At 41.9% G+C, this 27,881-nt stretch overlaps 1 protein-coding gene across 2 annotated transcripts; it reads right to left on the minus strand.

The window, feature by feature from the left end:
- Window positions 1–953: 953 nt before the first annotated feature.
- NMNAT1 (nicotinamide nucleotide adenylyltransferase 1) lies at window positions 954–27,780 on the minus strand. Of its 2 annotated transcripts, XM_061185000.1 has the most exons (6): window positions 27,542–27,780; window positions 16,591–16,723; window positions 8,952–9,122; window positions 6,694–6,877; window positions 4,885–5,030; window positions 954–4,155 (listed from the first exon to the last, which is right to left on the minus strand). In XM_061185000.1, exons 2-6 carry the CDS (start codon window positions 16,598–16,600, stop codon window positions 3,755–3,757), a joined length of 912 nt encoding a protein of 303 aa, XP_061040983.1. In that variant the 5' UTR covers window positions 16,601–16,723; window positions 27,542–27,780; the 3' UTR covers window positions 954–3,754. The 2 variants fall into 2 exon arrangements, with proteins under 2 accessions (XP_061040983.1, XP_061040985.1); XM_061185002.1 differs by lacking the exon at window positions 16,591–16,723.
- Between the last annotated feature and the right edge of the window lie 101 nt (window positions 27,781–27,881).

The raw sequence follows: 27,881 nt of genomic DNA on the forward strand, positions 1-27,881 counted from the left end.
CCAATGCAGGGTACATGGGTTCGAGCCCTGGTCCGGGAAGATCCTACATGCCACGGAGCAACTAAGCCCGTGCAGCACAACTACTGAGCCTGTGCTCTAGAGCCTGTGTGCCGCAACTACTGAGGCTGCATGCCACAACTACTGAGCCCACGCACCACAACTACTGAAGCCTGCACGCCTAGAGCCCGTGCTCCGCAACAAGAGAAGCCACCGCAATGAGAAGCCCGCGCACCACAATGAAGAGTAGCCCCCGCTCGCTGCAACTAGAGAAAGCCCGTGCACAGCAACAAAGACCCAAGGCAGCCACAAAAAAAAAGAGGGACTGCTGGGCTGGTCCAGGGCGGCATTTCTCATGTCCTTTCACCATCTGATTACGCTACCAGTAAAGGCTAAGAGCATTCACACCTCACAAAATCCTTGAGCGAGATCTCTCATTCTCTGTGGTTCTCTCTGTTTCAGGTAGCACGACATCCCCTCTATACAGAGATGGCAGATGGCCAGGGCTGTGCTAAGAGAATCTGTGCATAACATGGGGAAGGCAGAGGCTCCCTGCCTCTCATGGGCATCAGAAACACCCGTGTACCGTTCTAAACATTCCAGGGCTCGGACCCGTCCCCCTGCCTCTACAGGTGGGGCTTCAGGCAAGCGTGCCTAGCAAAGCTTCACTGGCCTTCTGATGTGTGCCGGAGAGAACCAACTACTGGCGTAGTTTCTGCCAGGACTTCACAGCCGGTATTTTGCACAGCTGGAGATGACTGATCAGTGATGCATTTTACAAGATCACTATTTTTTTTTTTTAAACATCTTTATTGAAGTATAATTGCTTTACAATGGTGTGTTAGTTTCTGCTTTATAACAAAGTGAATCAGTTATACATATACATATGTTCCCATATCTCTTCCCTCTTGCATCTCCCTCCCTCCCACCCTCCCCATCCCACCCCTCTAGGTGGTCACAAACCTGATCTCCCTGTGCTATGCGGCTGCTTCCCACTAGCTATCTATTGTACATTTGGTAGTGTATATATGTCCATGACACTCTCTCACCCTGTCACATCTCACCCTTCCCCCTCCCCATATCCTCAAGTCCATTCTCTAGCAGGTCTGTGTCTTTATTCCCGTCTTGCCACTAGGTTCTTCATGGCCTTTTTTTTTTTTTCCCTTAGATTTCATATACATGTGTTAGCATACTGTATTTGTTTTTCTCTTTCTGACTTACTTCACTCTGTATGACAGACTCTAACTCCATCCACCTCATTACAAATACCTCCATTTCATTTCTTTTTATGGCTGAGTAATATTCCAGTGTATATATGTGCCACATCTTCTTTATCCATTCATCCGATGATGGACACTTAGGTTGCTTCCATGTCCTGGCTATTGTAAATAGAGCTGCAATGAACATTTTGGTACATGACTCTTTTTGAACTATGGTTTTCTCAGGGTATATGCCCAGTAGTGGGATTGCTGGGTCGTATGGTAATTCTATTTGTAGTTTTTTAAGGAACCTCCATACTGTTCTCCATAGTGGCTGTATCAATTTACATTCCCACCAACAGTGCAAGAGTGTTCCCTTTCCTCCACACCCTCTCCAGCATTTACTGTTTCTAGATTTTTTGATCATGGCCAATCTGACCGGTGTGAGATGATATCTCATTGTAGTTTTGATTTGCATTTCTCTAATGATTAATGATGTTGAGCATTCTTTCATGTGTCTGTTGGCAACAAGATCACTATTTTAAGAATTCTTTGGCCACCCTGAGTGAGGGCTGCCCAGGAAGAAAGGCATGCATAAAATGTTCATTCCTTTCGTAACTAAAATTAGGATCTTAAATGGTCTCTTTACTTTTCATACTTTACTTCTCTTTCTGTGGTAAAGCCAGGATGTCTTTTCTGAATTCTTTTTGTAGTTAGTTTGATTGAATGTTCTTCTACAATGTTCTTCTACAATTAGTTCTGCTACTAATCTCTTGTTTTAAAGATAAAGGGGGGACTTCCCTGGTGGCGCAGTGGTTAAGAATCCGCCTACCGAGGAAAGTCGAGGAGATCAGAGCAACACCACTATGAAACAGACTACACGACGGGTGGCGAGTCCTGCGATGAGCTGGAGGAGGACTGATCAGGGAATATCCACCCATCACTTCAGATCAACAAAGACAACTCTGCAAGAGGAATTTTGACACTGGCCTGCAGGAATACAAGAGCTTACAAGCAGAACTTGATGAGATCAGTAAAGAACTGGATGACTATAGAGAAGAAAGTGAAGAGTACATGGCTGCTGCTGCTGAATACAATAGACTGAAACAAGTTAAGGGATCTGCAGATTACAAAAGTAAGAGGAATTACTGCAAGCAGTTGAAGAGCAAATTGTCACACATTAAGAAGATGGTTGGAGATTATGATTGACGGAAAACATAGACAGCAGATGCCACATTGTTAGGTTAAGAAGCATCTGACTGACATCTCTGCAATGTTATCAGGAGTCAGAATGACTTTGGACTCTAACCTGGGAGGCCAAATCTCTGTGATCATTACAGAGTTTTGGTAGTTTTAATATCATCAGTATTGAAGCATTTTATAAATAGCTTTTGATAATCAACTGGGCTGAACACTCCAAGTAAGGATTTTATGCTTTAAACATTGGTTCTTGTATTAAGAACTTTTGTTTGAGGTTTTTAAACCTTTAAGGAAGGTCCTGGAGTAGACTGTGCTGTGAACTTTCACACCCTAAGCAATCAGGTCTTAATACCTAAGTATGCTCATTGGGTCTTGTAGGGGATAGTTTAATTCTCCCAGAATTCTCCCTTCAGATAACTGTTACTTATAATCATTTATTTTCAGATAAGGAAACTGGGGCCCTGCAATAAAGTCTCTGAAGTGAAACTGCTTGTTGCCTAGCTTGCAGTTTTGGCTAAGTCTGTTTTACGACTCCATTGATAAAGTCCCTGGCCTTTTCCTATTTTAGCTACTACGGATACTGAGTCCTACCAGTCTCCCTATTGATTTTTTTCTGTGTATAAATGCTTAAGAGCTTTTTATTTCATGTTATCCTGGTAATAAAGATCAGGTAAAACTTTTTTATAAAAAAAAAAAAAAAAAAAAGAATCCGCCTACCAATGCAGGGGACACGGGTTCGAGCCCTGGCCCGGGAAGATCCCACATGCCACGGAGCAACTAAGCCCGTGCGCCACAACTACTGAAGCCTACGCTCTAGAGCCCGCAAGCCACAACTACTGAAGCCCACGTGCCACAACTACCGAAGCCCGCGCGCCTAGAGCCCCTGCTCTGCAACAAGAGAAGCCACCGCAATGAGAAGCCTGCGCACCTCAACGAAGAGCAGGCCTGGCTCGATGCAGCTAGAGAAAGCCCGTGCACAGCAACGAAGACCCAACGCAGCCAAAATGCAGCCAAAGATAAATAAATAAAATAAATTTATAAAAAAAATAATATAAAGATAAAAGGATTTGTATATTGAATGCTCTTCTATAATGTTTTTCTACAATTAGCTCTGCTACTAATCTCTTGTTTTAAAGATAAAGGGATTTGTATATTCCTAAAAAAAAAAAAATTGAAATCATTCATCTTAGTAACTTCTGATAAAAAGATAAACCTGATTTTAAATTACTACTGATTTTTACCAACCTTTTAAACTTTAATTTATTAAAGAGGATCACAATTCCTTCCCTCATTTACTAACACCCACACTGTTTCAAATTCCCAAAAGGGAAGTCCACAATACCATGCTGGAGAATTTCTTATGTGTCAGCTTCTGCAGTTTTTCTCTGCAAAGGAGCTAGGATCACCCCAACATTCCTCTCCTCACTCTCGGAGCTATACAAACTATGCTTCGCAATATATTCCTGGACAAGGTCTGGTACCAAGTAGCGAATGCTCTGTCCTCTTCTGAGGGCTCGCCGGATCTTTGTGGATGAGATGTCATTGGTGATCCACTCATTCACCAGGTGAATGTTGTTCTGGTGTTTCCACAGCACGTCGGATTCATAGATGAATTTCTGAGCATCATTTCCAGCCCGAGTAATACATATAAGCCCATAGTCTCCCACGATTTTGGTGATATCCTCACGCTTCCACAGATTGGGCACACCAAAAGACTCCAAGAAATCTGCTCCACACAGCAACTTCACCTTTGGCACACCTGGGAAGAAGAAGAAAACAGAGCTTCAGGGTTTGCCTTTTTTTTAAAAAAAAAATTTTTTATTTATTTATTTATTTGGTTGTGTTGGGTCTTAGTTGTGGCAGGTGGGCTCCTTAGCTGCAGCTTGCAGGCTCCTTCGTTGTGGCATCCAAACTCTTAGTTGCAGCATGCATCTGGGATCTAGTTCCCGGACCAGGGATCGAACCCAGGCCCCCTGCATTAGGAGTGCGGAGTCTTAACCACTGCGCCACCAAGGAAGTCCCAGGGTTTGCCTTTTTAATAACTCCCTGCATCAAAATGAATGTGTATGTGTGTTCTTCTGGCTAGAGGGGTCATAGTTTCTATCAGATTTAGATTCTCTAAAAAGAGATCCAGGATCCCTCAAAAGTTAAGGTCTACCTCCTGCAGGAGAAATAAGCTCAGGGTGCCTCTCACTCTCCCTTCCTCCCATCATAAAACTAACAAGGGGTGGGGAGTTCCCTGGTGGCCTGGTGGTTAGGATTCCGGGCTTCCACTGCCATGGCCTGAGTTCAATCCCTGGTCGGGGAACTGAGATCCTGCAAGCTGTGCAGTGCAGCCAAAGGGAAAAAAAAAAAAGAAGAGAAAACGAACAAGGGGCATTTTCCAGGCACCCACACATATTGAATAGGAAAGTAAATACAAGGGGGGCTTGCTCAGCCCTAGAGTCTTATCAGCTATCATTGGTAAGTCCTGGCAAAACACACAGACCTTTTGTTTTTGTTTGCTCTAGTGATTTCTTTTGACTAAAATCTTGTCTTTGTTCAGCCCACTTCCGCTTCCGTCCAGGCCTTTCCAGTACAGGGGAGTCCTGCTGGTGGTCACAGCTACTGGCCTCCAGCTTCTCTTGGTGGTGTCTATAAAGCAACAAAGCAACAGAACATTTCTCTTTCTCACAATGCTCAACTGAAATGTCATCCCTCTGGAGATGCCTAAGAGCCTCTGACGCAATGTTAAAGGTTGGGAGCTATTAAACACATTTAACCACAGGTACAGACAATGCCCAACTACTCAGAATGGATGCCTTCGAATACATAGTACTGCTGGGTCAGAACGGATGCTGGCCAGGATATGGCAGCCCTGGGCTCTGGCTGTCAAGAATGGAAAGCAAGGAAAATCCTGGGAGCACAGCAAATGGTAGCTATTACTATTCTAAGCTGTATGTGTCTGTGTCATAAAAACAAGCGTTAACATTGATTACAGAAAGTAAGTCCCCTAAATACCAATGAGGTCTGTTCCGAGAGCACGTTCGTAAGTCCAACAAAGTTGGACTTTGTTGTTCGTAAGTCCAACAAAGTTAGCCTAGGTACCCAGCTAACACAATCGGCTATATAGTACTGTACTGTAATAGGTTTATAATACTTTTCACACAAATAATACATAAAAAACAAACAAGTAGGGCTTCCCTGGTGGCACAGTGGTTGAGAATCTGCCTGCCAGTGCAGGGGACACGGGTTTGAGCCCTGGTCTGGGAAGATCCCGCGTGCCGCGGAGCAATTAGACCCGTGAGCCACAACTACTGAGCCTGCGCGTCTGGAGCCTATGCTCCGCAACAAGAGAGGCCACGACAGTGAGAGGCCCGCGCACCGCGATGAAGAGTGGCCCCCACTCACCACAACTAGAGAAAGCCCTTGCACAGAAACAAAGACCCAACACACCCAAAAACAAATAAATAAATAATAAATTAATTTTAAAAAATTCCTATAAAAAATATTAAAAAAACAAACAAACAAAAAAACCAAACAAGTATATACTGGACCCCGACAAGTAATCTCTTACCATGTCAGCGTGGTGGCCAGACGCTATAGACTGGGACAGTTCAAGAGCAGCATCGTTGGCAGAAGCAGGAACAGTTTCCTGAACTCCAACTGCAGCTAAGGAGGCATGACCTTGAAACAAGCCACCACTTCTACTCCTCCAGCCCTTTCAACATTTCTGCATGAGCACCTAAAATCCCTTTCTGCTTAAAATGCTCAGAGGGGTTTCTATTTCCTATCGTAACCCTAACTGATATGGTTAGAACCAGAAGGTTCGAACTCTAAGAATAGACATTAGACAGGTTTTTCCGAAAGTCCTGGTGTTTTATACTCAAGAGAACATTCAGTAATCATTAGATGTTACTCACTCTGGTTTCTGAACCCTTAAACTGGAGCTGTTTCAGAGTTCTGAGCACGGCGATTTGTGACAACCCCCATATGCTGTCAGGGAAGCAGCTCCCAAAACCAGCTCTCTCTGTGATCAAGCATCACGGCTTCTCTTCCTTAAATTACCTGCCTCTCTCTTTTATACTTAAGAAGACTGACCACAGTAACATCATCTTACAACTTTACCTTTCTCACTTGGGGCATAGACAGGCCAGGTGTGCTTCCTCTATTCTTTAACAGGGATATACAGTTAACAAGCGTGCAAACATCTCAAAACACAGTGACAGCCATAAAGGCTGAGCACCACCCATGTCCTGTTACCGTGTGATAACCTCACACAGGAATGGCACGGCAAAGCTGACTGCACCATGAATACCTTAGCACCGTGGCAGTCTCTATCCAATCCTGTTGAAGACTTTCCCATGTATCAACTTCCAACCATTTTGAGTTCCTGGTGGCGAGTTCTGCCATGATAACTCGGTGATGGGCAGAGATGAGTCCTTTCTTCTTATATGCATCGCCAACGGGAGAAATTATGCCTTTGATAACCTCATATTTTCCTGGGTAAAGAATTAGATTTGATATGAGGTATTATAAATTAGATTTTATGCACAGGAAATATCATCAATATGGTTTCATAATCACAGATTTCCTCCCCCTCCTCCTTTTTTCACAGGGATTCAGGTTTATTTATTTATTTTTAATTGTGGTAAAATATACATAAAATTTACCATTTAAGCTATTTTAAGTGTACAGTACTGTGACATGTTGTACGACCATCACCACCGTCCACCTCCAGAACTCTTTCAACTTCCCCAAGTGAAATTTTTGTACCCATCAAACACTGACTCCCCATTCCTCAGCAGTTTAAATTTTGATTGATATTGCCAAACTGCCTTGTAAAAAGCCTTTATCTATTTGTATACGCAAGAGCCCATTCCTTCCCAACACCTGATATTTGACATTATCAAGTTTAAAAACTTGTGTCAATGTGATGGGCAGAATATATCTCATTTTTTATTTTAGTTCCCTGATTATTATTGAGTTTGGACACCCATCCACCTATCAGCACACAGCATGATCACTTATGTAACAAAACAAAATAAATCTGTGTGTATGTAGGGGAGAAAAAGTTTTCCTCGACCCTCTTAGGGTCCCTGGCGGGGTGTGAAACTGACAAAGATAGATTAACAGGAGAAAAGCATACAAATTTACTTAATGTAAGATTTATTATGAGACACGGGAGCCTTCATAAGGAAATGAAGACTCCAAGAAACAGTTAAACCTAAGTACAGTAAGTCCCCTACATATGAACCTTCGAGTTGCGAACTTTCAAAGATGCAAACATGTGTTCGCATGTCCAGTCACATGTTAGTTAACATGTCTGGTGTACATTGTCACGTGCACCGCATCCTCTACAAGTGGTTGTGCTTTTGTGTACTTTACTGTAGAGTACTGTAAGGGTACAGTAGTATAGTATCTTTATTTATAGCTAGATTTGCAAGAGGACGACTTCACTGAACTCCTTGCTGTGCAACACAAGGAGCTTACTAATGAAGCTGTGATGGAATTGGAGGCCCACAGAAAGGATGAAGAGAGACAAGAGGAAGAAGAAGTAACTGAAGAACTGAAGAGATTCACGACGCAGGAAATGGCAAGGGGATTTTCTTTATTTGAGGCGGCACTGTTAGTTTTTGAGGCACAGGACCCGAACATAGAACGGTACATGAAGCTTGCGGCAGCCGTTCAGAATGCAATCCAGTGCTACCATGTCATCTACGATGAGAAAAAAAGAGCTACTACCCAGACATCACTGGATTGTTTTCTCAAGACGGTAGATGGAATTGAATCCAACAAGGAACCAAGGAACCAGAACCTGTGCCATCAATGTCAGGTGTGAGTGAAATTGCAGCTTGCTCTCCACCTCCTATTGCTGACCATCCTTCAGCTCTACCATCTCCCACCTCCTCTCCCTCCTCGAGTCAGTAACTCTTCTTGCCTGTTCACTTGATGCCAGCCCCTGTATACCAGCTGTTGTACTGTACTACTGTACTTTTCAAGGTACTGTACTGTAAGATTAAAAATGTTTTATTTTTTTGTGTTTGCTTGTTTTTTATGTATTATTTGTGTGAAAAGTATTATAAACCTATTACAGTACAGTACTATATAGCCGATTGTGCTAGTTGGGTACCTAGGCTAACTCTGTTGAACTTACAAACAAATTGGGCTTATGAACTCACTCTTGGAACGGAACTTGTTCTATATAGGGGACTTACTGTATTTTTATGCTAGGTTGGATGAAGGGTAGACAGTCATGGCGAAATATGATAGGGCAAAGAGTACAAGGTAAGTGTAGAAAACTCAGGGGAATTTAGCAAAGAATGTTTGTTTGAATTCCCTTTGTCTTCAGAGATAAGGATGCTCCTTTTCTCCTGGTTTAGGGAAAGCACCTCTCACATGAACGTTTTACGATCTGCTTCAGGGAAGAGGGGTGGAGGGAGGAGGTCAGAGTGACCTTCCTGCTTCTGCTGTTTTATCAAAGTCCTTCCGCTTAAAATATCCAATATGCCAAAGTGCTGTATTGTAGGGTAGTGCATCCTGAACCCCATCATTGCTTTTGGTTACTGTTCCTACCTGTTCCATTCATGTAGTCCTTGGCCAGCTCAAACAGCCTGAGGTGCATATTGGTGATAGGATTAAAGGAACCACAAGCAAGGAGAACCACTTCTGTCTTCTCTGAGTTTTCCATGCTGAGAATTTGAAATTGTCGATCTAAATGGAAAACTCTGACATCTCTCTTATTGTCTACAAAGGAAAAAGAAAGTAAGTTCAGTTACAGGTCTTTGATGTCTTTCCATGTTCTCATTCCAAATAGGTGGAATAAATAGTTGGCTTCAGTGACTATGCTGGGTGAATTGCAAAAATGGCCCCTTTTCTCCACCCTTCCTTTTCAATGTGAATTTGCAGCTCTTACCATAAAGGGATGGAACCTCCTTCGTACCCTTTGTGACTTGCTTTGGCCCAAACAATGTGGCACATGGGAAGGTGTTCCCATTCTGAGCCTAGGCCTTCGAGGTGTTGTACACTCCCACTCTCTTTTGGACTCCTGCCCCTGACATGAAAACAAACCCAGGCTAGCCTGCCGGAGGATGACAGAACTTGCAGGACAGAGCTCCTGCTGACAGACAGCTAACCATCAGCTATGTGGTTGAGGCCATCCTAGACCATCCAAACCCCAGACAATCTGCTTAGATGCACGAGCAAGTCCAGGTGAGATCAGCTGAGGCTGGATCAGATCAGCGAACCCACAAGCTGAGCCTAGACTCATGAGCAAAGAGAATGTTTGTTTTGCGACTGCACTATTGTGGCCGTGGTTAACAGATACAATGACATTATCATCCACCAAATATAACTCCGCAACAACCCATCCTTCAAAACCGTATTTTGCCTCTTAGTCAACATGGTCATATTATCACTTTCAACGGAACAACAGTTTACAACAGACAAACTCTTTTTCATATCAATTATTCCATTTGATCCTTCCATAACCCTAATGAAGTAATGCAAATCAACTGATTTTAAAATTTTATTAAAAATTTTTTATTAGGGCTTCCCTGGTGGCGCAGCGGTTAAGAATCCGCCTGCCAATGCAGGTTCGAGCCCTGGTCTGGGAGGATCCCACATGCCGTAGAGCAACTAAGCCCGTGCGCCACAACTACTGAGTCTGCGCTCTAGAGCCCGTGAGCCACAACTACTGAACCTGTGTGCCGCAACTACTTAAGTCCACGTGCCTAGAGCCCACGAACCACAACTACTGAGCCCACGTGCCGCAACTACTGAAGCCCACGCACCTAGAGCCCGTGCTCCGCAACAAGAGAAGCCACCACAATGAGAAGCCCGCGCACCACAACTTAGAGTAGCCCCCGCTCACTGCAACTATAGAAAGCCCGTGGGCAGCAATGAAGACCCAACGCAGCCAAAAAATAAATAAATTAAAAAAAAAATTTTTTAATTACACGAATTCACGTATATAGATTTGAAATCATAGGGTGACAAAAGGCCCATAATGGAAGCAACAGTCATTGGCCATATCTCACCCACCAACCCCTCCAACCAAATCCCTAAGAGGCGACCACTTTTAACTTTTTCAGCTATTTCTTCTGGTCGAATCTATTGTAATTCTATATTATGTGCTTATAATGCTATTTCTTAATTTATGCAAAGAGTGTCTATTTACTTTCTCTCATGATCAAAGAAGATTAGCTCATACACCCCCATTACCCTCAGGCTATACATTTGGGAAGTTTGGGAGAGAGTTGTGAGGGTGTATGAGAGTTAATCCTCATAGATTATGTATAGGCGGGGAGAGAGAGAAAGAGAATCTCTAGTCTATGTTGAAAATCACCTTCTCCCACAATTCTGAAGGCATTGCTTCTAGACTTCAGTGCTAACAGTGAGAAATCCAAAGTCACTTCCAGTAATTCTGATCCTCTTAACGTGGCTTATATTATCTCTCCCTTGAAGCTTACGAGATCTCTGTCCGCAAATGTTCTGAAATTTTACAGTGATGTCCTCTAGTGTGGCTCTATTTTCATCTATTGTGCTGGGCCCTGAGCAGGCCCTTTCAATCTCAGAACTCATAACCTGCAGTTCTATAAAATGTCCTTGAGTTATTTCACAGATGATTTTCTACCTTCCATTTTCTCTGTTCTCTTTGGAAATGCCTGAGAGTTAGAGCTGAAGCACCGGGACTGGTCTTCCAATTTTCTTATCCTTTCTCTTCTCTTTTCCATCTCTTACCTTCATGCTCTAATTTCTAAATATCCTCAAATTCATCCTCCAATCCACCTATTGAGGTTTTCATTTCTGCTATTATACTCAGTGTTTTTTTTTTTTTTGGCCACATCTCGAGGCTTTCAGTATCTTAGTTCCCCGACGAGGAATCGAACCTGGGCCCTCGTCAGTGAACATGCTGAGTCCTAACCACTGGACTGCCAGGGAATTCCCAATACTCAATTTTTTAGACCTTTGTCCTCTGAATGTTCCTTTTTATGGTATTCTGTTCTTGCTTCACCAATGCATTACGCTCTCTTATTTCTCTACCAGTATTAATGATATATTTTAAATTTCCTTCGAAGAGCTGATAGGAAGTTCTAAGTGGGTAGGTAGGGCTTTTGCACAGTGGGCTTCATTGTACGGTAACTTGGCTGTATTACAGGTCTTTCTCCTGGGACGGGTCAGCGTCCACAAAAAAGTATCCTCCAACCTCCTGCCTATACAGCGTAACAGTTACGAACCCCTGCTCTGAAATCAGGCTGTCCAGGTTCAAACCACAGCTCCAATACTTACATGAGCTGGATGACCTTGGGCAACCTAACCCTAGCCTAACCTTCCTTTTGCCCCAGTTTTTCTGTCTTAAAACAGAGAAAATAATATTACCTACCTCATGATTATTGTGAGAATTAAATGAGACAATACACATATGCTACATAAAGCTGCTTTTGGCAAGTAACGAACACACTATGAATATAGCAATTATTTATGTTGCGTATCATGTTGCTGTAATTCAACTCCTTTTTTAAAAAAATTATTTATTTATTTATTTTTGGCTGCGTTGGGTCTTCATTGCTACGTGCGGGCTTTCTCTAGTTGCAGCGAGCGGGGGCTACTCTTCGTTGCGGTGCACGGGCTTCTCGTTGCTGTGGCTTCTCTTGTTGCGGAGCACAGGCTCTAGGCGCAGAGGCTTCAGTAGTTGTGGCTCACGGGCTCTAGAGCACAGGCTCAGGAGTTGTGGCACACGGGCTTAGGTGCTCCGTGGCATATGGGATCTTCCCGGGCCAGGGATTGAACCCGTGTCCCCTGCATTGGCAGGTGGATTCTTAACCACTGCGCCACCAGGGAAGTCCCTCAACTCTTTTTGATCTTCAAAAAAAATCAACTTCAAATGGTTCAATCAACTATTATTACTCTACTGAATCTGTTTTTTCATGGAGGCTTTTTTCCTGAAATTCTTTCTCTAATCTGGGCTGAAAATCTCTAACCCATTGTGCATCTGTCATTCTGAAATATGACATTTCATCTCTCTCCTAAGGGAGATCCCCTATTTCTTAGAACCATGTCATTGTCTTTCTTGTTTTACTTCCTAATTTTTCTGGAGCATATCCTCAAATAGCTTCATAATAAAGGGCAAATGGGAGATAAAATAAATCTGTCTTTATTCTTCCTTAACTGAGAGAATTCTAGGCTGGAATTTTCTTTTAAAATTATGAATGCATTCTTCATTGTTTTCTGGCACCGAACACTGCTGTTGAAAGTCTGGTGCTATTCTGATTCTTGTTCCTTTCCATGTAACCTGCTTTGTCTTTTTGGAAGATCTGAAGCATGTTCTTTTTATCCCCAATGCTCTGAAATGCCATAATGATGTGTCATAGTGGGGGTCTTTTTCATTCATTGTGCTGTGACTCAGTGAACCCATCTCCAACTCAAAGCACTCAGTTCTAATTATTTCTTTAATAAACACTCCCTATTAACTATCAATAAATAAAATACTTTCAGGAGTTCCCTGGATGCCAAATTGCTCAAAGTGTTTTGGGAACTTTTAGGGAATCACCTGCAGAGCTTGAAGTATTTTTATAATTAAAGTTGAAACATAACGAATGACAATAAAGAAACCAACATTTGGGAATTCCCTGGCGGTCCAGTGGTTAGGACTCTGACCTCTCACTGCCAAGGGCATGGGTTCAATCCCTGGTCAGGGAACTACGATCCCACAAGCCGCATGGCACGGCCAAAAAAAGAAAAAAGGAAACTAACATTTATATGATACTTTCTAACTTACAAACTACTTTTCATGCACATTATAATTTAATTCTCACCATAAAAGAACAAAAAATGGCCAAAGACATTTAGTTTGTTCCAAATAATAATCTATTGTTAGATATTTAGTTTTTCCAGTTAGCCGTCTATCATTGGTCATTTAGATTTATCTAATTTTTCACTATTACAAACATCTCGAAGAAATAATAAGTTGAGAATGAGTTGGAAATTAAGGCTATAAAACATCTCACTGTGTACCTGTAAGTCTTGCCGACACTCAAAAGACCTGTATCAGGACCATTTATTTGTAGCCCAATTGTGTTCAGACCCAATTGCTAGTTTGACCAACTTACTTTTGCTCAGATTTTATGCTCGCATGAGACAAAGTTAGTGAGTGGCAGAACCAGGGCTAGAATTTAGGTTTCCTGACTCCTAGGTTCTCTCTCACCAAAAAAGAAAAATTCGAGATAAATTGGAGCTGTGTAGATTGGAAATGAGCCCTTCTGGCTGAGGAGTTGCGGAATGTGAACTTCAGTTCCTTAGACAACAGGAAACTTCGAAGGTTTCTGAGCAATGGAGTGACAACAGGGCTCTAGAAAAACAATGCTCTAGAAAAATAAGGTGACATGAGTGTTTAAAATCCTTATATGGTTGTATGATCTTGACCTGACCACTTAATTCTGTGTCTTAAGTTTCCTCATCTGTAAAATAGAGATCATGATATGATACGGCAAAGTGCTGATGAAAGTGCCTGGTGCAGTGTTAAAATAAATGGTAGCTGTTATTTGTGAGGAAAGTGATAATACTGATGATGGTGATGCTATTGGATTAATTGGAAGGGGCAAAACAAGATAGGAAGGCCAGTTACAAAGTAATGAAAGCTTCAATTTAAGTACAGTCAGTGGGAATGGAAATTAGGAAACATTTATTCAATAAATACTTGAGGTCTACTCCAAACAGTGGCAGGGATCACAGGGACACTGCTAATTGTTAATAGGAAATAAAGGAGAGAAGGGTCAATAATGCTCCACACAGCATTAAAAAAATGAGTTCACTGGTTAGAGTGATTTAAATGTCCTACCTTTCAATTATCACCCCAAGGATGATACCAGGATTCACTTGGGGCTTCTTCCCCCCCTTCCACTCCTTATCTGCCCCCCAATTCCCATGCAAAGTACCTGTGGTATTATGGGGTGGCCCTGGGCCCACAGGGAAATCAGGGTATCTGGCCAGCTACTGAGCATGCTCTCAAGGACCGTGGTGGAGGGGCTTGATTCAGCTGGAGTCCAGCGTCAGTTCCAACCCCACCCACCTCAAGTTTCAGGTGCCACTCCCCAGGGAGACTAAGCTGTGAGCTGGAAGAACAGAAAGCTTGAGAGCAGGAGGTACAGATCCCCTAGGGAGCTGCTGGCTGTGCAGGGAAGGATGGAACAAAGAGCTTGAAGCCCCTCCCTGACCTTGGGGGTGAGCTCAGGTTTCCAGGTCCTCCCCAAGGGAAGGGGTGGGGAAAGGGCTGGGGGAAGCTGATCTCTCAGCTTAAAGGAAGCTTTCTCTCTTTTCACATTCATGACCTGTCTCAAATATCCAGCTCAGTTCTATTAATTCACTGTTAACACAGCCAGCTTTAGACTTTAGATCCTCAAAGCCATAGAAGAATTAGGTTACAGCGAGCTTCTATCTATCATAGCTTAGAGTGGCTTTCAAAGAACAAGGATCTGACCCTCTCCATTGGAGAGTACTTCCTCCGTATCCCCGAAGGGTTCGTGTGGAGGGAAGGGGGCCTCGGCAGGTGAAGAATGAGTGTAGAAGAGGTTTGGAAGCTCTAACGGGACTGCTCTGGGTCTTCCTTGCCTTGCTGCAGGTGCTCAAGGACCAGGGCCACCATGATTCATTTCTGTCTGGCTCACACAGCCTATCGCTTGCACTGCTGGCTGCCAAGATCTCATCAGCTCAGGCTGTAAGTGTCCCTCCCCAGCCCACTGTGGCAAAAAGTTCATTGCTTCCTGAGGCTGTCCTGAGGTTGAAGTAAAATTTACTTTCAACTTTAAAATCACTGACTTTAAGTTTCAAAAACATTGATGTGTAAACATTAATGAAACATTTTGTAAACATTAAGTCAGTTTTTAAAACATTAGCTTAAAAAAAAAACTGTTTGGCTTCTCTTGTCACACTTCAGAATGCTCAATATAATTAAATCTATTTTGACCGACTGTTAATGCAACTGACTTGACAACGTCTCAGATTTACACCTCTAAAGGGACACTATTCCTTTTAAAATAGTAACCTTAAACATGTAACCATATTCTAGTTCTAACAATGTGCCATTGCTTTAGTCTGGGGGTATATTTTGAAATTGCTTTTTGTTTTGAGTACCTTCACTGGGGGTAAATCTTTGTCTTTGGAGGGGAGATTTAATTTCTACAAATACCCTAAAGTCATTCAGTGCTAAATCCAATTAATAAAATAATGAAGGTGAATAACAGTTTACAGTGACAAGATAGAACTATTAGTTAAGGAAGAAGATTTTCCTGTATGTGTGGAAACTATGTACGTGTAATCTCAAAAGAATTTCAAAATTGAGCAGCAACCACAGACCTCATTTGGTTATGTAAGTTGTGGTAGGTATGTTAACTCACTCAGTGTGAACCACCTGGCTGGAGGGAGAGCGAGCACAGTACAGGGCCATAGCGTCCTAACCATGCTGTAGCTCTCCCTCTGCTGTAGCTCTATTGCTCACTACTACTAGGTGTTTGCCCTCAGACTAGACATTTAATGCTTCTGAGCCTCAGTTTCCTCATTTATAAAATGGGAAACCACAGTCCCATTTCATAGGATTGTGTGCATATTAAATGAGAAAGTGAATAAAAAATGTGACACATTTGTCTACTAATTATGAATATTAATAATTCTTACTATTGCTTGTGGGTTGTCTTATGGCATTAACTTACAGCCATGGTAAAGAAACGAAGGTTCTCAGGGACTTCCCTGGTGGTCCAGTGGCTAAGGCTCCATGCTCCCAATGCAGGGTGCCCAGGTTCGATCCTGGTCAGGGAACTAGATCCCACATGCTGCAACTAAGAGTTCACACGCTGCAACTAAAGATCTCACATGCCGCAACTAAGACCCAGCACAGCCACAAATAAATAACTAAATAAATAAACAAATAAACAAGAAACCAAGGTTCTCAAGATTCCTTAGAGACCAGTAATCACAGTGATATAGTAGGAGCTCAATATATGGTAACTATTATTCTTACTGAAGTATTATTAGACATAATTTTGCTGTAATGGGATGGATCTCAGTTCATCTTTGCTATGTTTAAAACTTTTATTTCTGTGGTTTGATGTAACATTATCATGAAACAGAACTTGAATTTGGTTTCTTGAAGGCATTTTATCACTAAAAAAGTAATGTATAAAAAAAAAAAAAAAAAAAAGTAATGTATAATGTAACTCACTGTGTCCCATGCAGCCAAGCGACAGTGTTCCTGTTTGGGATCACCATTCTGACCCTCCAGTTCTATGTTCTGCTGAGGTAAGTTCCTTCTCCAGCCAGCCCCCTCCCCTGGCAGCTCAGCATGCACGTCTTACCTGTGGAGATGGTTCGGGTGCCCTCTGCCATTCCTGTTACGTGTTTAATTGCAGCCTGCCCCATTGTTTTGCCCCTATTATCAATGGTAGTCACCTGCTTCACCTCTTTGAAGAGTCAAAAATCTCAGTACAGTGAGGAGAGCTGGGATTTGGGCAGATTGAGTTTAACTTTTAATCAACAGTTATTTCTTCTAGCATAAGAAGTCGTCAAATGGGAAACAATGAGAGCACCGACGTTTCAATTTATGAATTCCCTAGAGAGCAGTCCCAACAGCCTAGCATTAGCTAACGTCTGCAAGGCTGAGGGTGACACAGGCACACTCAACCAGATTATGACTTGATCTGTTATTTCAGATTCTATGTTGGAAATTAGTTTTGGCCGAAAAAGTCAGTTAATACCTTTTTCGGGCAAACGAGGCAAATGCAATTTGATACATTCAAAATAAACTGCAGTTCTAAAAACGTGAAAATTCTAAAAAAAAATCTGAAAACTTAAGTGATGGGGAAGGAATGGAAACCGTGACACTCCTTGCAATTAGCCTAATTCAAACTTGCCAGCTTCTACTATAAGAGGTTTGTGTGTGGTAGGGCATATTTCCTTACTCCAGAAGGCCAGAATTTCCACAAAATGTTTTTTCACCAAAATATCAAATTAACATGAATTAGAAAAATGGTAAACATTATTTGTCCACCAATTAAGATATTAATAACTCTTAATAATAATTTTATTAATGCTAGCATTAATTAATTTGCAGTCACAGTAAAGGAACCAAGGTTAAGAGGAGTGAGTTGCCTGGAGCCAAATGAACCTAATGCCACAATTAGAATTCAAGGGTCAGTGCCTTCTGGTGTTACATTAACAGCGTGGATTTCTTCTAATAAGTAATCAATTAATGTATGACCCAGGGTATTGATTTTTAGGCCCAGATCTTCTCGATACTGCAGTCAACCTCTCCTCACCAACCTGGTTGGTAATATCATCTTTACTTTCTTCACAATTGGTAAGTGTGCAGTCATTCTGTCAAGCACTTATTAAGTGTCTACTATTTGCCAGACACTACTAGAATAAAAACGGGTAAGATAGGACTTCTTGCTCTTCAAGAGCTCAAAGACTGAAACCTAAGAAGAAATTCACATTTAGAATTCAGGTGAAGGGAATTCTTTTTTTGCTTTTGGTTTTTGGCCATGCCGCACGACATGAGGGATCTTAGTTCCCCAACCAGGGATCGAACCCGTGCCCCACTGCAGTGGAAGAGCAGAATCTTAACCACTGGACCGCCAGGGAAGTCCCTGAAGTGAATTCTGAAAAAGTTCCTTAGTATCTCTTTTAGTCATCCTACAACTTGAATATGAACCCAAATTAAATTAAATACTAGTGTTTTGTTTTGATGTTATAAAATTCTTTACAGTTATAAAAATATCAGATTTATCCACTCATTCAATAAATAGTTACTAAGGAGATGATATAGGTAGAAAACAGGGACCCCAACTAATTGAAGTCAAAAAATGATACAGAAGAGTTGGACTCTGAAATGTGCTGAAGTTTTAGGAATACCTTAAACTAATATATTTTAGTTATATTTTCCTTTGTATGTACTTTTAAGAGTGATGTGTACTTTAAATTAAGACTATGTCTAAATTTTTATAGAATGAAAAAAGTTATTGGGTGCCCTAACATGGTTCTAGAAAGAGTCTCCAGAGAATTCCCTGGTGGGAGGCCAAACAGTCATCCCACAACAGCAGGAGCTACTTCTTCTCTCTGACCTTCCTTGCCCTCATTTCTAAAATGGAGATAAAAATACCTGCTTCACAGTTTTGCTGTAAGGTTTAAATGAAATAATAGGGGAATTAAAAAAAAAAACTGTCACAGTTATTATCACTAGCATTGCCGATAGTAAGCACATGACCTCGATCAAAGGAAAACCTTAGCCTGGCTAGGTTTTGAGCACTTTTGTTCCACAGTAGATACACGAGGAAACACCTTCTATTTAGGGTCTGCATTCAACAATACATTTCTGAATGAAATAATGCCATTTTGCAGCAACATGGATGGACCTAGAGATTATCATACTAAGCGAGGTAAGCCAGAAAAAGAAAGACAAATACTATATGATATCACTTATATGTGGAATCTAAAATACGACACAAATGAGTATATCTACAAAACAGAAACAGACTCACAGACATACAGGACAGACTTGTGGTTGCCAAGAAGAAGGGGGAGTGGGGGAGGGAAGGATTGGGAGTTTGGGATTAGCAGATGCAAACTATTACATATAGGATGGATCAACAACAAGGAACTATAATCAATATCCTGTGATAAACCATAATGGACGGACTTCCCTGGTGGTCCAGTGGTTAAGAATCCGCCTGCCAATGCAGGGGACACGGGTTCGAGCCCTGGTCCAGGAAGATTCCACATGCCGCGGAGCAACTAAGCCCGTGCGCCACAACTACTGAGCCTGCGCTCTAGAGCCCACGAGCCATAACTACTGAGCCCACGTGCCACAACTACGGAAGCCCGCTCGCCTAGAGCCCGTGCTCCGCAACAAGAGAAGCCACCGCAATGAGAAGCCCGCGCACCGCAATGAAGAGTAGCTCCCCCGCTCGCCGCAACTAGAGAAAGCCCGCGCGCAGCAACAAAGACCCAACACAGCCAAAAATAAATAAATAAATAATAAAAATAAATTAATAAAAAAAAAACCATAATGGAAAAGAACATGAAACAAATATATGTATAACTGACTCACTTTGCTGTACAGTAGAAATTAACAAGACATTGTAAATCAACTATACTTCAATAAAAAAAAAAAAGGAATATATTTCTGAGATAATTCAACCCAGTAAACTGATGCCGTTCTGCTGTCCTTTTAGGTTTTACCGTGCTGCTTACTCACATGGAACCGGTCCCACAGGCACTGAAGAGGATGTTTTCTGTATTTGGGGTGGGGTCCTTCAGTGAAGGAGTCTGCACCGTAGTGTTAACATTTTTGGCAACCGACTGTGTACGTTTGTAAATACTGAATTTCCAAAGGCTCATCTTAACCTGAAAGCTTGGCTATATACAATGCACCATTAGTCTTCAACATTTATTTTCTACTTACACTAAGAATAGAGATGGAGAGATAGAACTCCTAAGTAGACACATCACAGTTAAAACATTTCAACAGGGAACGTTTAAAAATTCCATGAGAGATTTTTCTTTTTGTGGGGTGAAGTCTGCTTTACTAGAATTTAAAAAAAAAAAGTTAAGACATTAATCAACAGTGGAAGGAACTGCTGGACGGGGTTGGCACATTGAGCAGCAAGCTTTCCATCTCCTGCTAAGTTGGTGCCTTTGTTTAAATCCTTTCAGCAAAAACATTTAAAATACGTATTGCAATTAAAAGACAAGTATTCCTAACAGTGCTTTCTTCCTCCCAAATATAGGAAAAAATGACTCCTGAACTTTACTACTTGTCTGTGATGCTTTCAGTAAGCAGCGTGGTTTCTACAGGTAAGCAAAAACTTCCCAAGTAACCCGTACCTATTTAAAGGCTTACCAGTCCTTCAAGGGAAGTAAATGCTCAGCTAGGATTGTTACATTGCAAGGGGAATGTATAGCTCCTCTTAAAGCAGGAGCTCCAAGAAGCTACAGAGTTTTAAAAGCAAAGAAAAAGCAGAGAGGGTTAGAATGGGATATAAAAAGCCATCCTTCTCACATTATTTCCACTCCATTTAATTAGATCCCATTCTTTATTCTACAGTGCTTTGCTCAAGCCTGGGGCTGACTTGGCTAGCCAGTGTAACCTGTCCAAGGCCAGATGCTAAATCAACAGTCTGAAGGTGACATTTGAGCCCTGCTGGTCCCCTGCCTTAGACACATGTCTTGGCAGGTTGAGCCTTTTCCAGCAGCCTTGTCATCTGACTACTGCCAGCAAACACGTGACCATCTCCACCCTGCTACTCCTAGATGAAGTGGTCAGCTGAACATCAGAGCCACGAGAACAAGAAGCACATCAAAACCAGTCACTGGGAAGAAATTTGTCAGGTGACAACATTAATGAGCACTGACAATGGATAAAAAGGAATCGTTCAACCAAAATCACTGGGTCGACATCACAACCAAATTCAGCCCCAGTAAGGATCTCCTATTAGATACTTTCAAGATCATTAGTACTTTGACTTTCTGAACCTCCTTTTCTGTTTCAATGAAGTTAGTAGCATCAGCTGGATGGCCGCTATAAAAGTATTGAGAAGGAAAAAGAAAAATATAGATCTCAGTAATGAACAAAGGTCTAGTTTCAAAAGAACACAGTGATCCAGACTGTATATTTGAACAAGGTCAATCTATCACTTCTTTAAAAGTGCAGTGGGAGATTTTAGAGTAAAAATCATCACGATCTCCCCTACCTGGGCTACACCAATCTCTTGCATCATGACAGTCAACTGCTGTCTAGAGAAAATAGCCAACTGACCTGCATGATGCTTTGTCTTTTGACTTGTTCTGTGTGTATGCACAGATTCTGAGGGATTTTAAGTAGGAGCTAGATACTCACAGATGCTCTCAAAGTCTTTAGTAAGTGGAGATAATGCCATTTCTTGAGGGGAAGAACAGTATCTCTTGGCAGAAGGAACAAGTTTAATACAAACATCTCCCAACACATCTATGACAGACACAGATCTTCACAAATGGGAATGATTGTTTTCCATCTGCTTCTCTGTTCAGGTGATACTTGCTGCAGGGGAAGTTACCCACCAACACACTATCCATCCACCACACTGACATTTTCTGAGCACCTTCCACATTCCAGACATAGCACTAAAACTTAGGAGTTAGAAATGCAAGTAACTTATAGGTTAACAGTGAAATCCCCTGAAATAATTCTATTACTATGGTTAACAGAAACTAAAAATAACACAGCCTTTTACATTCTCTAGACCTCATTAACCAAATATTAACATGTCAGATGAATGTCAACTTATCTCAAGATAGGATTTTTATCAGAAGTTTCTTTTTTTCTGAACTATCTTGCCCCTCACCCCCAAACCTGATCTACTTGAAGATCTCAGCTGATGACAACCCCATCCTTCGAGCTGCTACAGTCAAGTGCCTCAAATCATCCTAAATGCATTGTTTTTCTTTCCCCACACCCCATCAGGAAGTCCTAATGGCTCCACCTTCAAAATACATACAGAATCCAACCATTTTTCACTAGTTGGAAATTTTTAACTGACTCTTTCTAAATGCAAGAGGCTGCTTCTTAAGACCAAGCCTGCTTGGTACTTCTTTTTTTTAAAATTAATTAATTTATTCATTTATTCATTTGGTTGCTCCGGGTCTTAGTTGCAGCAGGCAGGCTCGCGGGCTCCTTAGTTGCAGCACATGTGCTCCTTAGTTGTGGCTCCAGGGCTCCTTAGTTGTGGCACATGGGTCCCTTAGTTGTGGCATGTGAACTCTTAGTTGCAGTATGCATGTGGGACCTAGTTCCCTGACCAGGGATCGAACCCAGGCCCCCAGCATTGGGAGCGTGGAGTCTAACCCACTGCGCCACCAGGGAAGTCCCTGCTTGGTACTTCTGTGCCTTGAAATTATGCAACATTCTTAACATAACACCGGAAAACGAAATTCTGTTTCTTAATTGATAAGCATAACTCGAAGCATAATTTAACCAGCACCTTAACCCATAACCTATAAAACTGAATTTTCATGCACTTTTATGCTTTTATCATTTCCTCCAAAACCATGTCACCAGAGTTCATTTCATTAAGAAACATTTATTTTATGCTATCGATATCGTATGAAACACAAAGCATGCTCTTTCTCCACACAGGTGAAAAGTATAAAATTCTAAAACTGTTATTTTTTAGCCCCTCATAACTTAGACAGCCATGATCAGCAATCGTCCCTCACAGACTGACAACACTTTCTGCTATAACCCATGTTCGCTCCGAGTGGAAAACTTGCTGAGCAACTTCGTGGGGGATGCTTTGTTTTAGCGGTTCTCAACCTGGGACCTGGGCTTCAGAGGTACAAAGTCTCTGAATTTGTAAGCAAAATGCTGGGCATGTGCACCTATGAGCAACTTTCTGGGAGAATGTCAAAGGAAGTTTGAGAAAATAAAAACATTAAGCATTACACTCATTAAATTTACTATAAGAAAAAAAATATTTGATGTTTGACATTCACTACTCTCCATTTTTTAAAAAAATAAATTTATTTATTTATTTATTTATTTATTTTTGGCTGCGTTGGGTCTTCGTTGCTGCCCGCGGGCTTTCTCTAGTTGTGGCGAGTGGGGGCTACTCTTCATTGCGGTGCGCGGGCTTATCATTGTGGTGGCTTCTCTTGTTGTGGAGCATGGGCTCTAGGTGTGTGGGCTTCAGTAGATGTGGGTCAGGGGCTCTAGAGCGCAGGCTCAGTAGTTGTGGCGCACGGGCTTAGTCGCTTGGCGGCTTGTGGGATCTTCCTGGACCAGGGCTCGAACCCGTGTCCCCTGCGTTGGCAGGCGGATTCTTAACCACTGTGGCACCAGGGAAGCCCACTACTCTCCATTTAAAATTTAAAAAACAAATTTAAAGTTAGTCTTCACCCTACTTTTTCCACAGCTGCTAAACCCTAGAAGTGAAAACTTTCTAATTACTAATTGCATTGAATTAAATATTGAATTTCTAAATGCTCATCTAATCTGAAAGCTTGGGTATATTCAATATACCATTAGTCTTCAATATATATTTTCTACTTATATTAAAAATAAAGATATGTAAAAATGGAATTCCTAATTAGACATATGTCATAGTTAAACATTTCATTGGAGAAAGGTCAAAAAATTCCACAAAGAATTCTCTTCCTTTTTCTACTTTACTATAATTTTTTCTAAGGTACGCAGGGTTGAGCCCTGGTCCGGGAAGATCCCACATGCCGTGAGCAATGAAGCCTGTGCGCCACAACTACCGAGCCTGCGCTCTAGGGCCCGTGAGCCACAACTACTGAGCCCGTGAGCCACAACTACTGAAGCCCACGTGCCTAGAGCCCGTGCTCCGCAACAAGAGAAGCCACCGCTCACCGCAACTAGAGAAAGCCCGCACGCAGCAACGAAGACCGAACAGCCAAAAATAAAAACAAACAAATAAAAAATTTATTTTTAAAAAATACATACGTATAATGGCATATTAAATAATGGGGCTATGAGTAAAACAAAGCAAGGCAAGAGGATAAGGAGTGTTGGAATTCTAAATAGGGTGGTCAGGAAAGGTCTCACCATGTGACATTTGAGCAAAGAATTAAAGGAGACAAGGGAGTGAGCCATGCAGACACCTGAAGGAAAAATGTTCTAAGCAAAGGAAACAATGCAAAAGCCCTGAGGCAGAAGCATGCCTGTCCTGTTCCAGGGTCTCCAGCAAGATCAGAAGGGCTGAGCAGGAGTTAACAGAGGGAAGGAGTATTGGTAGATGTCATCAGCGGTAAAAGGGAGCCACTGCAGGGTTCTGAGCAGAGGAGTGACATGACCAAACATATTTTCAAAGGATCTCTCTGGCTGCTAAAGCTGACAACAGAATGTAGTGGGAAATAGGGTGGAAGAAAGGAGACCAGATACGAAGCTACTGCTGTAACCTGGGTAAGAGCTGATGCTGACATGGACCAGGGTGGTAGCAGCGGAAGTGGTGAGAAGTCATTTGATTCTAGATATATTATAAAGGTAGAGCCAATGTGATTTGCTGATGGATGGAATGTGTGCTGCGACAGAAAGAGGAGTCAAGAATGAATCCAAAAAGTTTTGGCTTAAGCAACTAAAAAACTAGAGTTACCTTTAATTGAGAAGAGAAAGATGGCCATGGAATAGGTTTAGGGGAGAAGATCAGTAGTTCAGTTTATAAAGAAGTTAAGTTTGGGATGTCTATTAAATATGCAAATAGTGGGGTTAAGTAGGTAACACAGAACAGAGCCCAGTTCAGGGGACAGGACGAGAGATTTACTAGATTTGGGGTCATCTGCATATAGATGGTATTTAAAGTCGTGAGACTGGATGACATTACCAAGAGAGTGAGTGAGACAGAAAGTAACAGCAGTGTGGGCATCACCGGGGAATCGGTTAGAAATACACAACCACCGGCCCTACCCTAGGTCTACTGAATCAAAATTTGCATCTTAACAAGATCCCCAGGTGATTTGTATGCATTCTTAAAGTTTGTAAAGCTCCACTGGTCCAGGTGAGAGATAATGAAGGGTAATAACAGGAGGGATGGTGTCAAGGGTTTACAAGTAGATGAGCTGAGTGAATGGAGGAGGGAAGGAGGTGAAGGGAGATTTCTGACTTAAGTGACCACTTAGATGGTGTGCCGAGAGTCAACAAAGAGATTATTAGGGGACGCACAGGTTGGGAGGTATGGAGGGAAGGCATAAAGAGACACACTACGGTTTTAAAGGTGCTGCTGAACTTGAGGTATAGACAGGACATCCGAGTAGGGAGATCTAGTAGGTAGACAGAAAAAGAGAGAGACTAGAACCTGGCAGTAAAACCCAGAGACACTAAAGACTACCTTAAAGGGGATATCATGGTTAAAAGAAGGCTGTTTATTTGATTTGAGTTTTTTTTGAAGAATAGAATTAGAATGTTGGTTGGTTGAGGGAAAAACACAATTAGGAAGCCACAGAACCTGCAAGAAAGCTAATAATTGATGGAGAAAGGTCCTTAAGGAGGCCACAAAGAAAGGATTTTAGGTACAAACTAAGAGGATAGCTTAAAAATAATGGGGAGAAATGAAAACATACGTCTACACAAAGAATTGTATGGTTTGGCTTTATACGTAATAGCCAAAAGCTGGAAATAACTCAAATGTTAATCAAGAAATGAATGAATGAATGAAGTTTATTATTATTACACTCAAATAATGGAATACTACTGAGCAATAAAAAGGAAGAAACTACTGATACAAATAACATGGATGAATCTCAGAGACGTTATTTTGAGTGAAAGAAGCCAGATACAAAAAAGAACATGCTATATGATTCCAGTTATATGAAATTCTAGAAAAGAATTTAATCTATAATGACAGAAGACAGATCAGTGGTTGCCTGGGGTGGGGGAAACTGACAACAGAAGGGCAGAAAGCTTCAGGGTTCCTGCTATGGAATCCTTATTTTCTCTCCTGTGCTCTTCACTGAATGGCAATACATTCTCTTTGGATGGACTTGTTTCTCATAAATAAATATCCAGTTATGCTAATGTAACTATAACGATGGTGACAACTATAACAGTAACATTCATTGAGTTCTTCCTGCCAAGCAATATACTAAGAACTCATGTGATCCTTACAACGAAGTAGGTACTGTTATTATCTCTTTTTTTCTTCCTAACACATGAGGAAACTTAAGCTGAAAGAGGTTGATTAACTTGCTCAAGATCTCACAGCTTGTGTAACAACCTTGACTCTAAAAGTTCATGCTCTTAACCGTTACACAAGATTTACAATGGTACGTTATCTACTGGTAGACATCAGAAAGAGGTCCACGCATTCAGAGCGCCTTTGGCTCATGGTACTTCTTATTAGCCACTCAAGTTTCATCTGCCCCTGCATTTTCCCTACCTAGTTGGAGCAACTAGTGCTCTCTGGACTCCCATCCCAAGTCCAAGTTGAGGTGTCCTAAACCTTGCCAGCTGCCAAGTAGTATTTATCTGGTTTTCCAGTTATGACTCCCAGTTCTGAGCATCTTCCCCAATGCTCTCTCCTGTGACTACCTACCTAATATTCATTCCTCTTTTCCCAACATCTTCTCTTCCCTCCCTATTCCCCCTCCAGGCTTGGATTCTATTTTTGTTTGAGAACTGGAACCCAAACCAATTTCTCTTGTCTATGCACTAGGAATACATTTTCATTATCCATTAGCTCTAAACAGAACTCAAAGGTATGTAAGAATACTCTCAGCATAGAACCGCTGAATCAGATTGTCACCGAGAAACAGCTGGCAAATACAACGCACGTTATGGTGAGGCCTTTCCTCCACCACTTCTAAGACTGTACACACTAAAACCAACATAAATGCCTAAATAGAACACCTTATTATCATCATCAAAATTAGGGGATGAACACAGTGAGAAAATGTTTATTCAGCAAGTTCTTCAAATGATGAAAGAAGTATATTTTCCCGTTTTGTTTTGTGTGGCACTGGCCCTAACTATTTGTCACTGAGAGTTCGATATTACACAAAAACGTTGACACTTCCACACATATTCACATGTCAAAAATTAGAGCTAATTATATTAACATGACAGCCACTTACTTTTACAAAGGAAATTCTGTGAATCTGAAGCGTTTTGCAAGATAGGCTATTGGAACCATTCCAACTGGTGTGTCAACAGTCTTCTCTAAGTTGGACTTAGAAAAGTGGTTTCACATGCAAATTGTAACTCTGAGAAACAATTTACGGTGATAAATTAAGAAATTCTATGATTGGACAAATAATTCATTCTGGTGGAGTTCTACAGTAATCTTGGAAGTTTGTCCTGGGCAGCTGAAATAGAATTAACTTTAAAGACAACATCTGAGAAACAATTTCGCCGGAAACCCTGATGTCGTCTTGTGGACTAATGACTTCAAGGAGATGGGCTGGGAACATCTGAAAATGGTTTCCACCTAATTTCTGGGTAACTTGTAGACTGTTGCCAACAGCTAGCAGTCTCCTTCTCAAGTCTCCACTCACTCGAGTGTCCCGCTTCCAGGAACGTGGATCTAGTCTTTTATAGATTTGGAAATTAAGGATTTCAGAAAAAAGAGAAGTGCCCCGCCAAGCCCAAGAAGCCTCTAGAAAAGGATTTTTTTTTTCCAGGGTGAACTCACCTGTTCCAAAGGCAAATTTACCGAGGTTTTCGGTTCCACAGAGAGAAACAGAAAGAATGAAGGGGCAAGACTCCCTGTTCCAAACTTGAATGTGACCTAGCTTCAGGGACAGTTGTACCTGACCCTCAAAGACCCTAAGCAGTCCTGAGCTGACTCCACCACAGGCGGGTTTTTCAAGAGCTCGGGGAGGGGACTCAGCCCCTCCTCAGGGCGGACGGGCCCGAGCCCTCCGAGAGACGTTCCGCAGCCCGGATGCTAATGAGGGTAACACCCGCGACCGCGCCTTCATTGGCTCCAGGAGGCCGGAAGTGCGTGCGTCTGACGGAAGTGCTCCTCTTGT

The sequence above is a fragment of the Eubalaena glacialis genome, chromosome 3 (genome assembly GCF_028564815.1).
Source record: "Eubalaena glacialis isolate mEubGla1 chromosome 3, mEubGla1.1.hap2.+ XY, whole genome shotgun sequence".
Taxonomy (NCBI): Eukaryota; Metazoa; Chordata; class Mammalia; order Artiodactyla; family Balaenidae; genus Eubalaena; species Eubalaena glacialis.

What these genes read in the sequence shown, in the direction of transcription:
- NMNAT1 (XM_061185000.1), bottom strand. An exon ending in GGACTACATGAATGGAACAG is followed by an intron (nt 6,878 to 8,951) that starts GTAGGAACAGTA and finishes TTCTTTACCCAG; the next exon opens with GAAAATATGAGGTTATCAAA. An exon ending in GAGACTGCCACGGTGCTAAG is followed by an intron (nt 5,031 to 6,693) that starts GTATTCATGGTG and finishes GTTGCTTTATAG; the next exon opens with ACACCACCAAGAGAAGCTGG.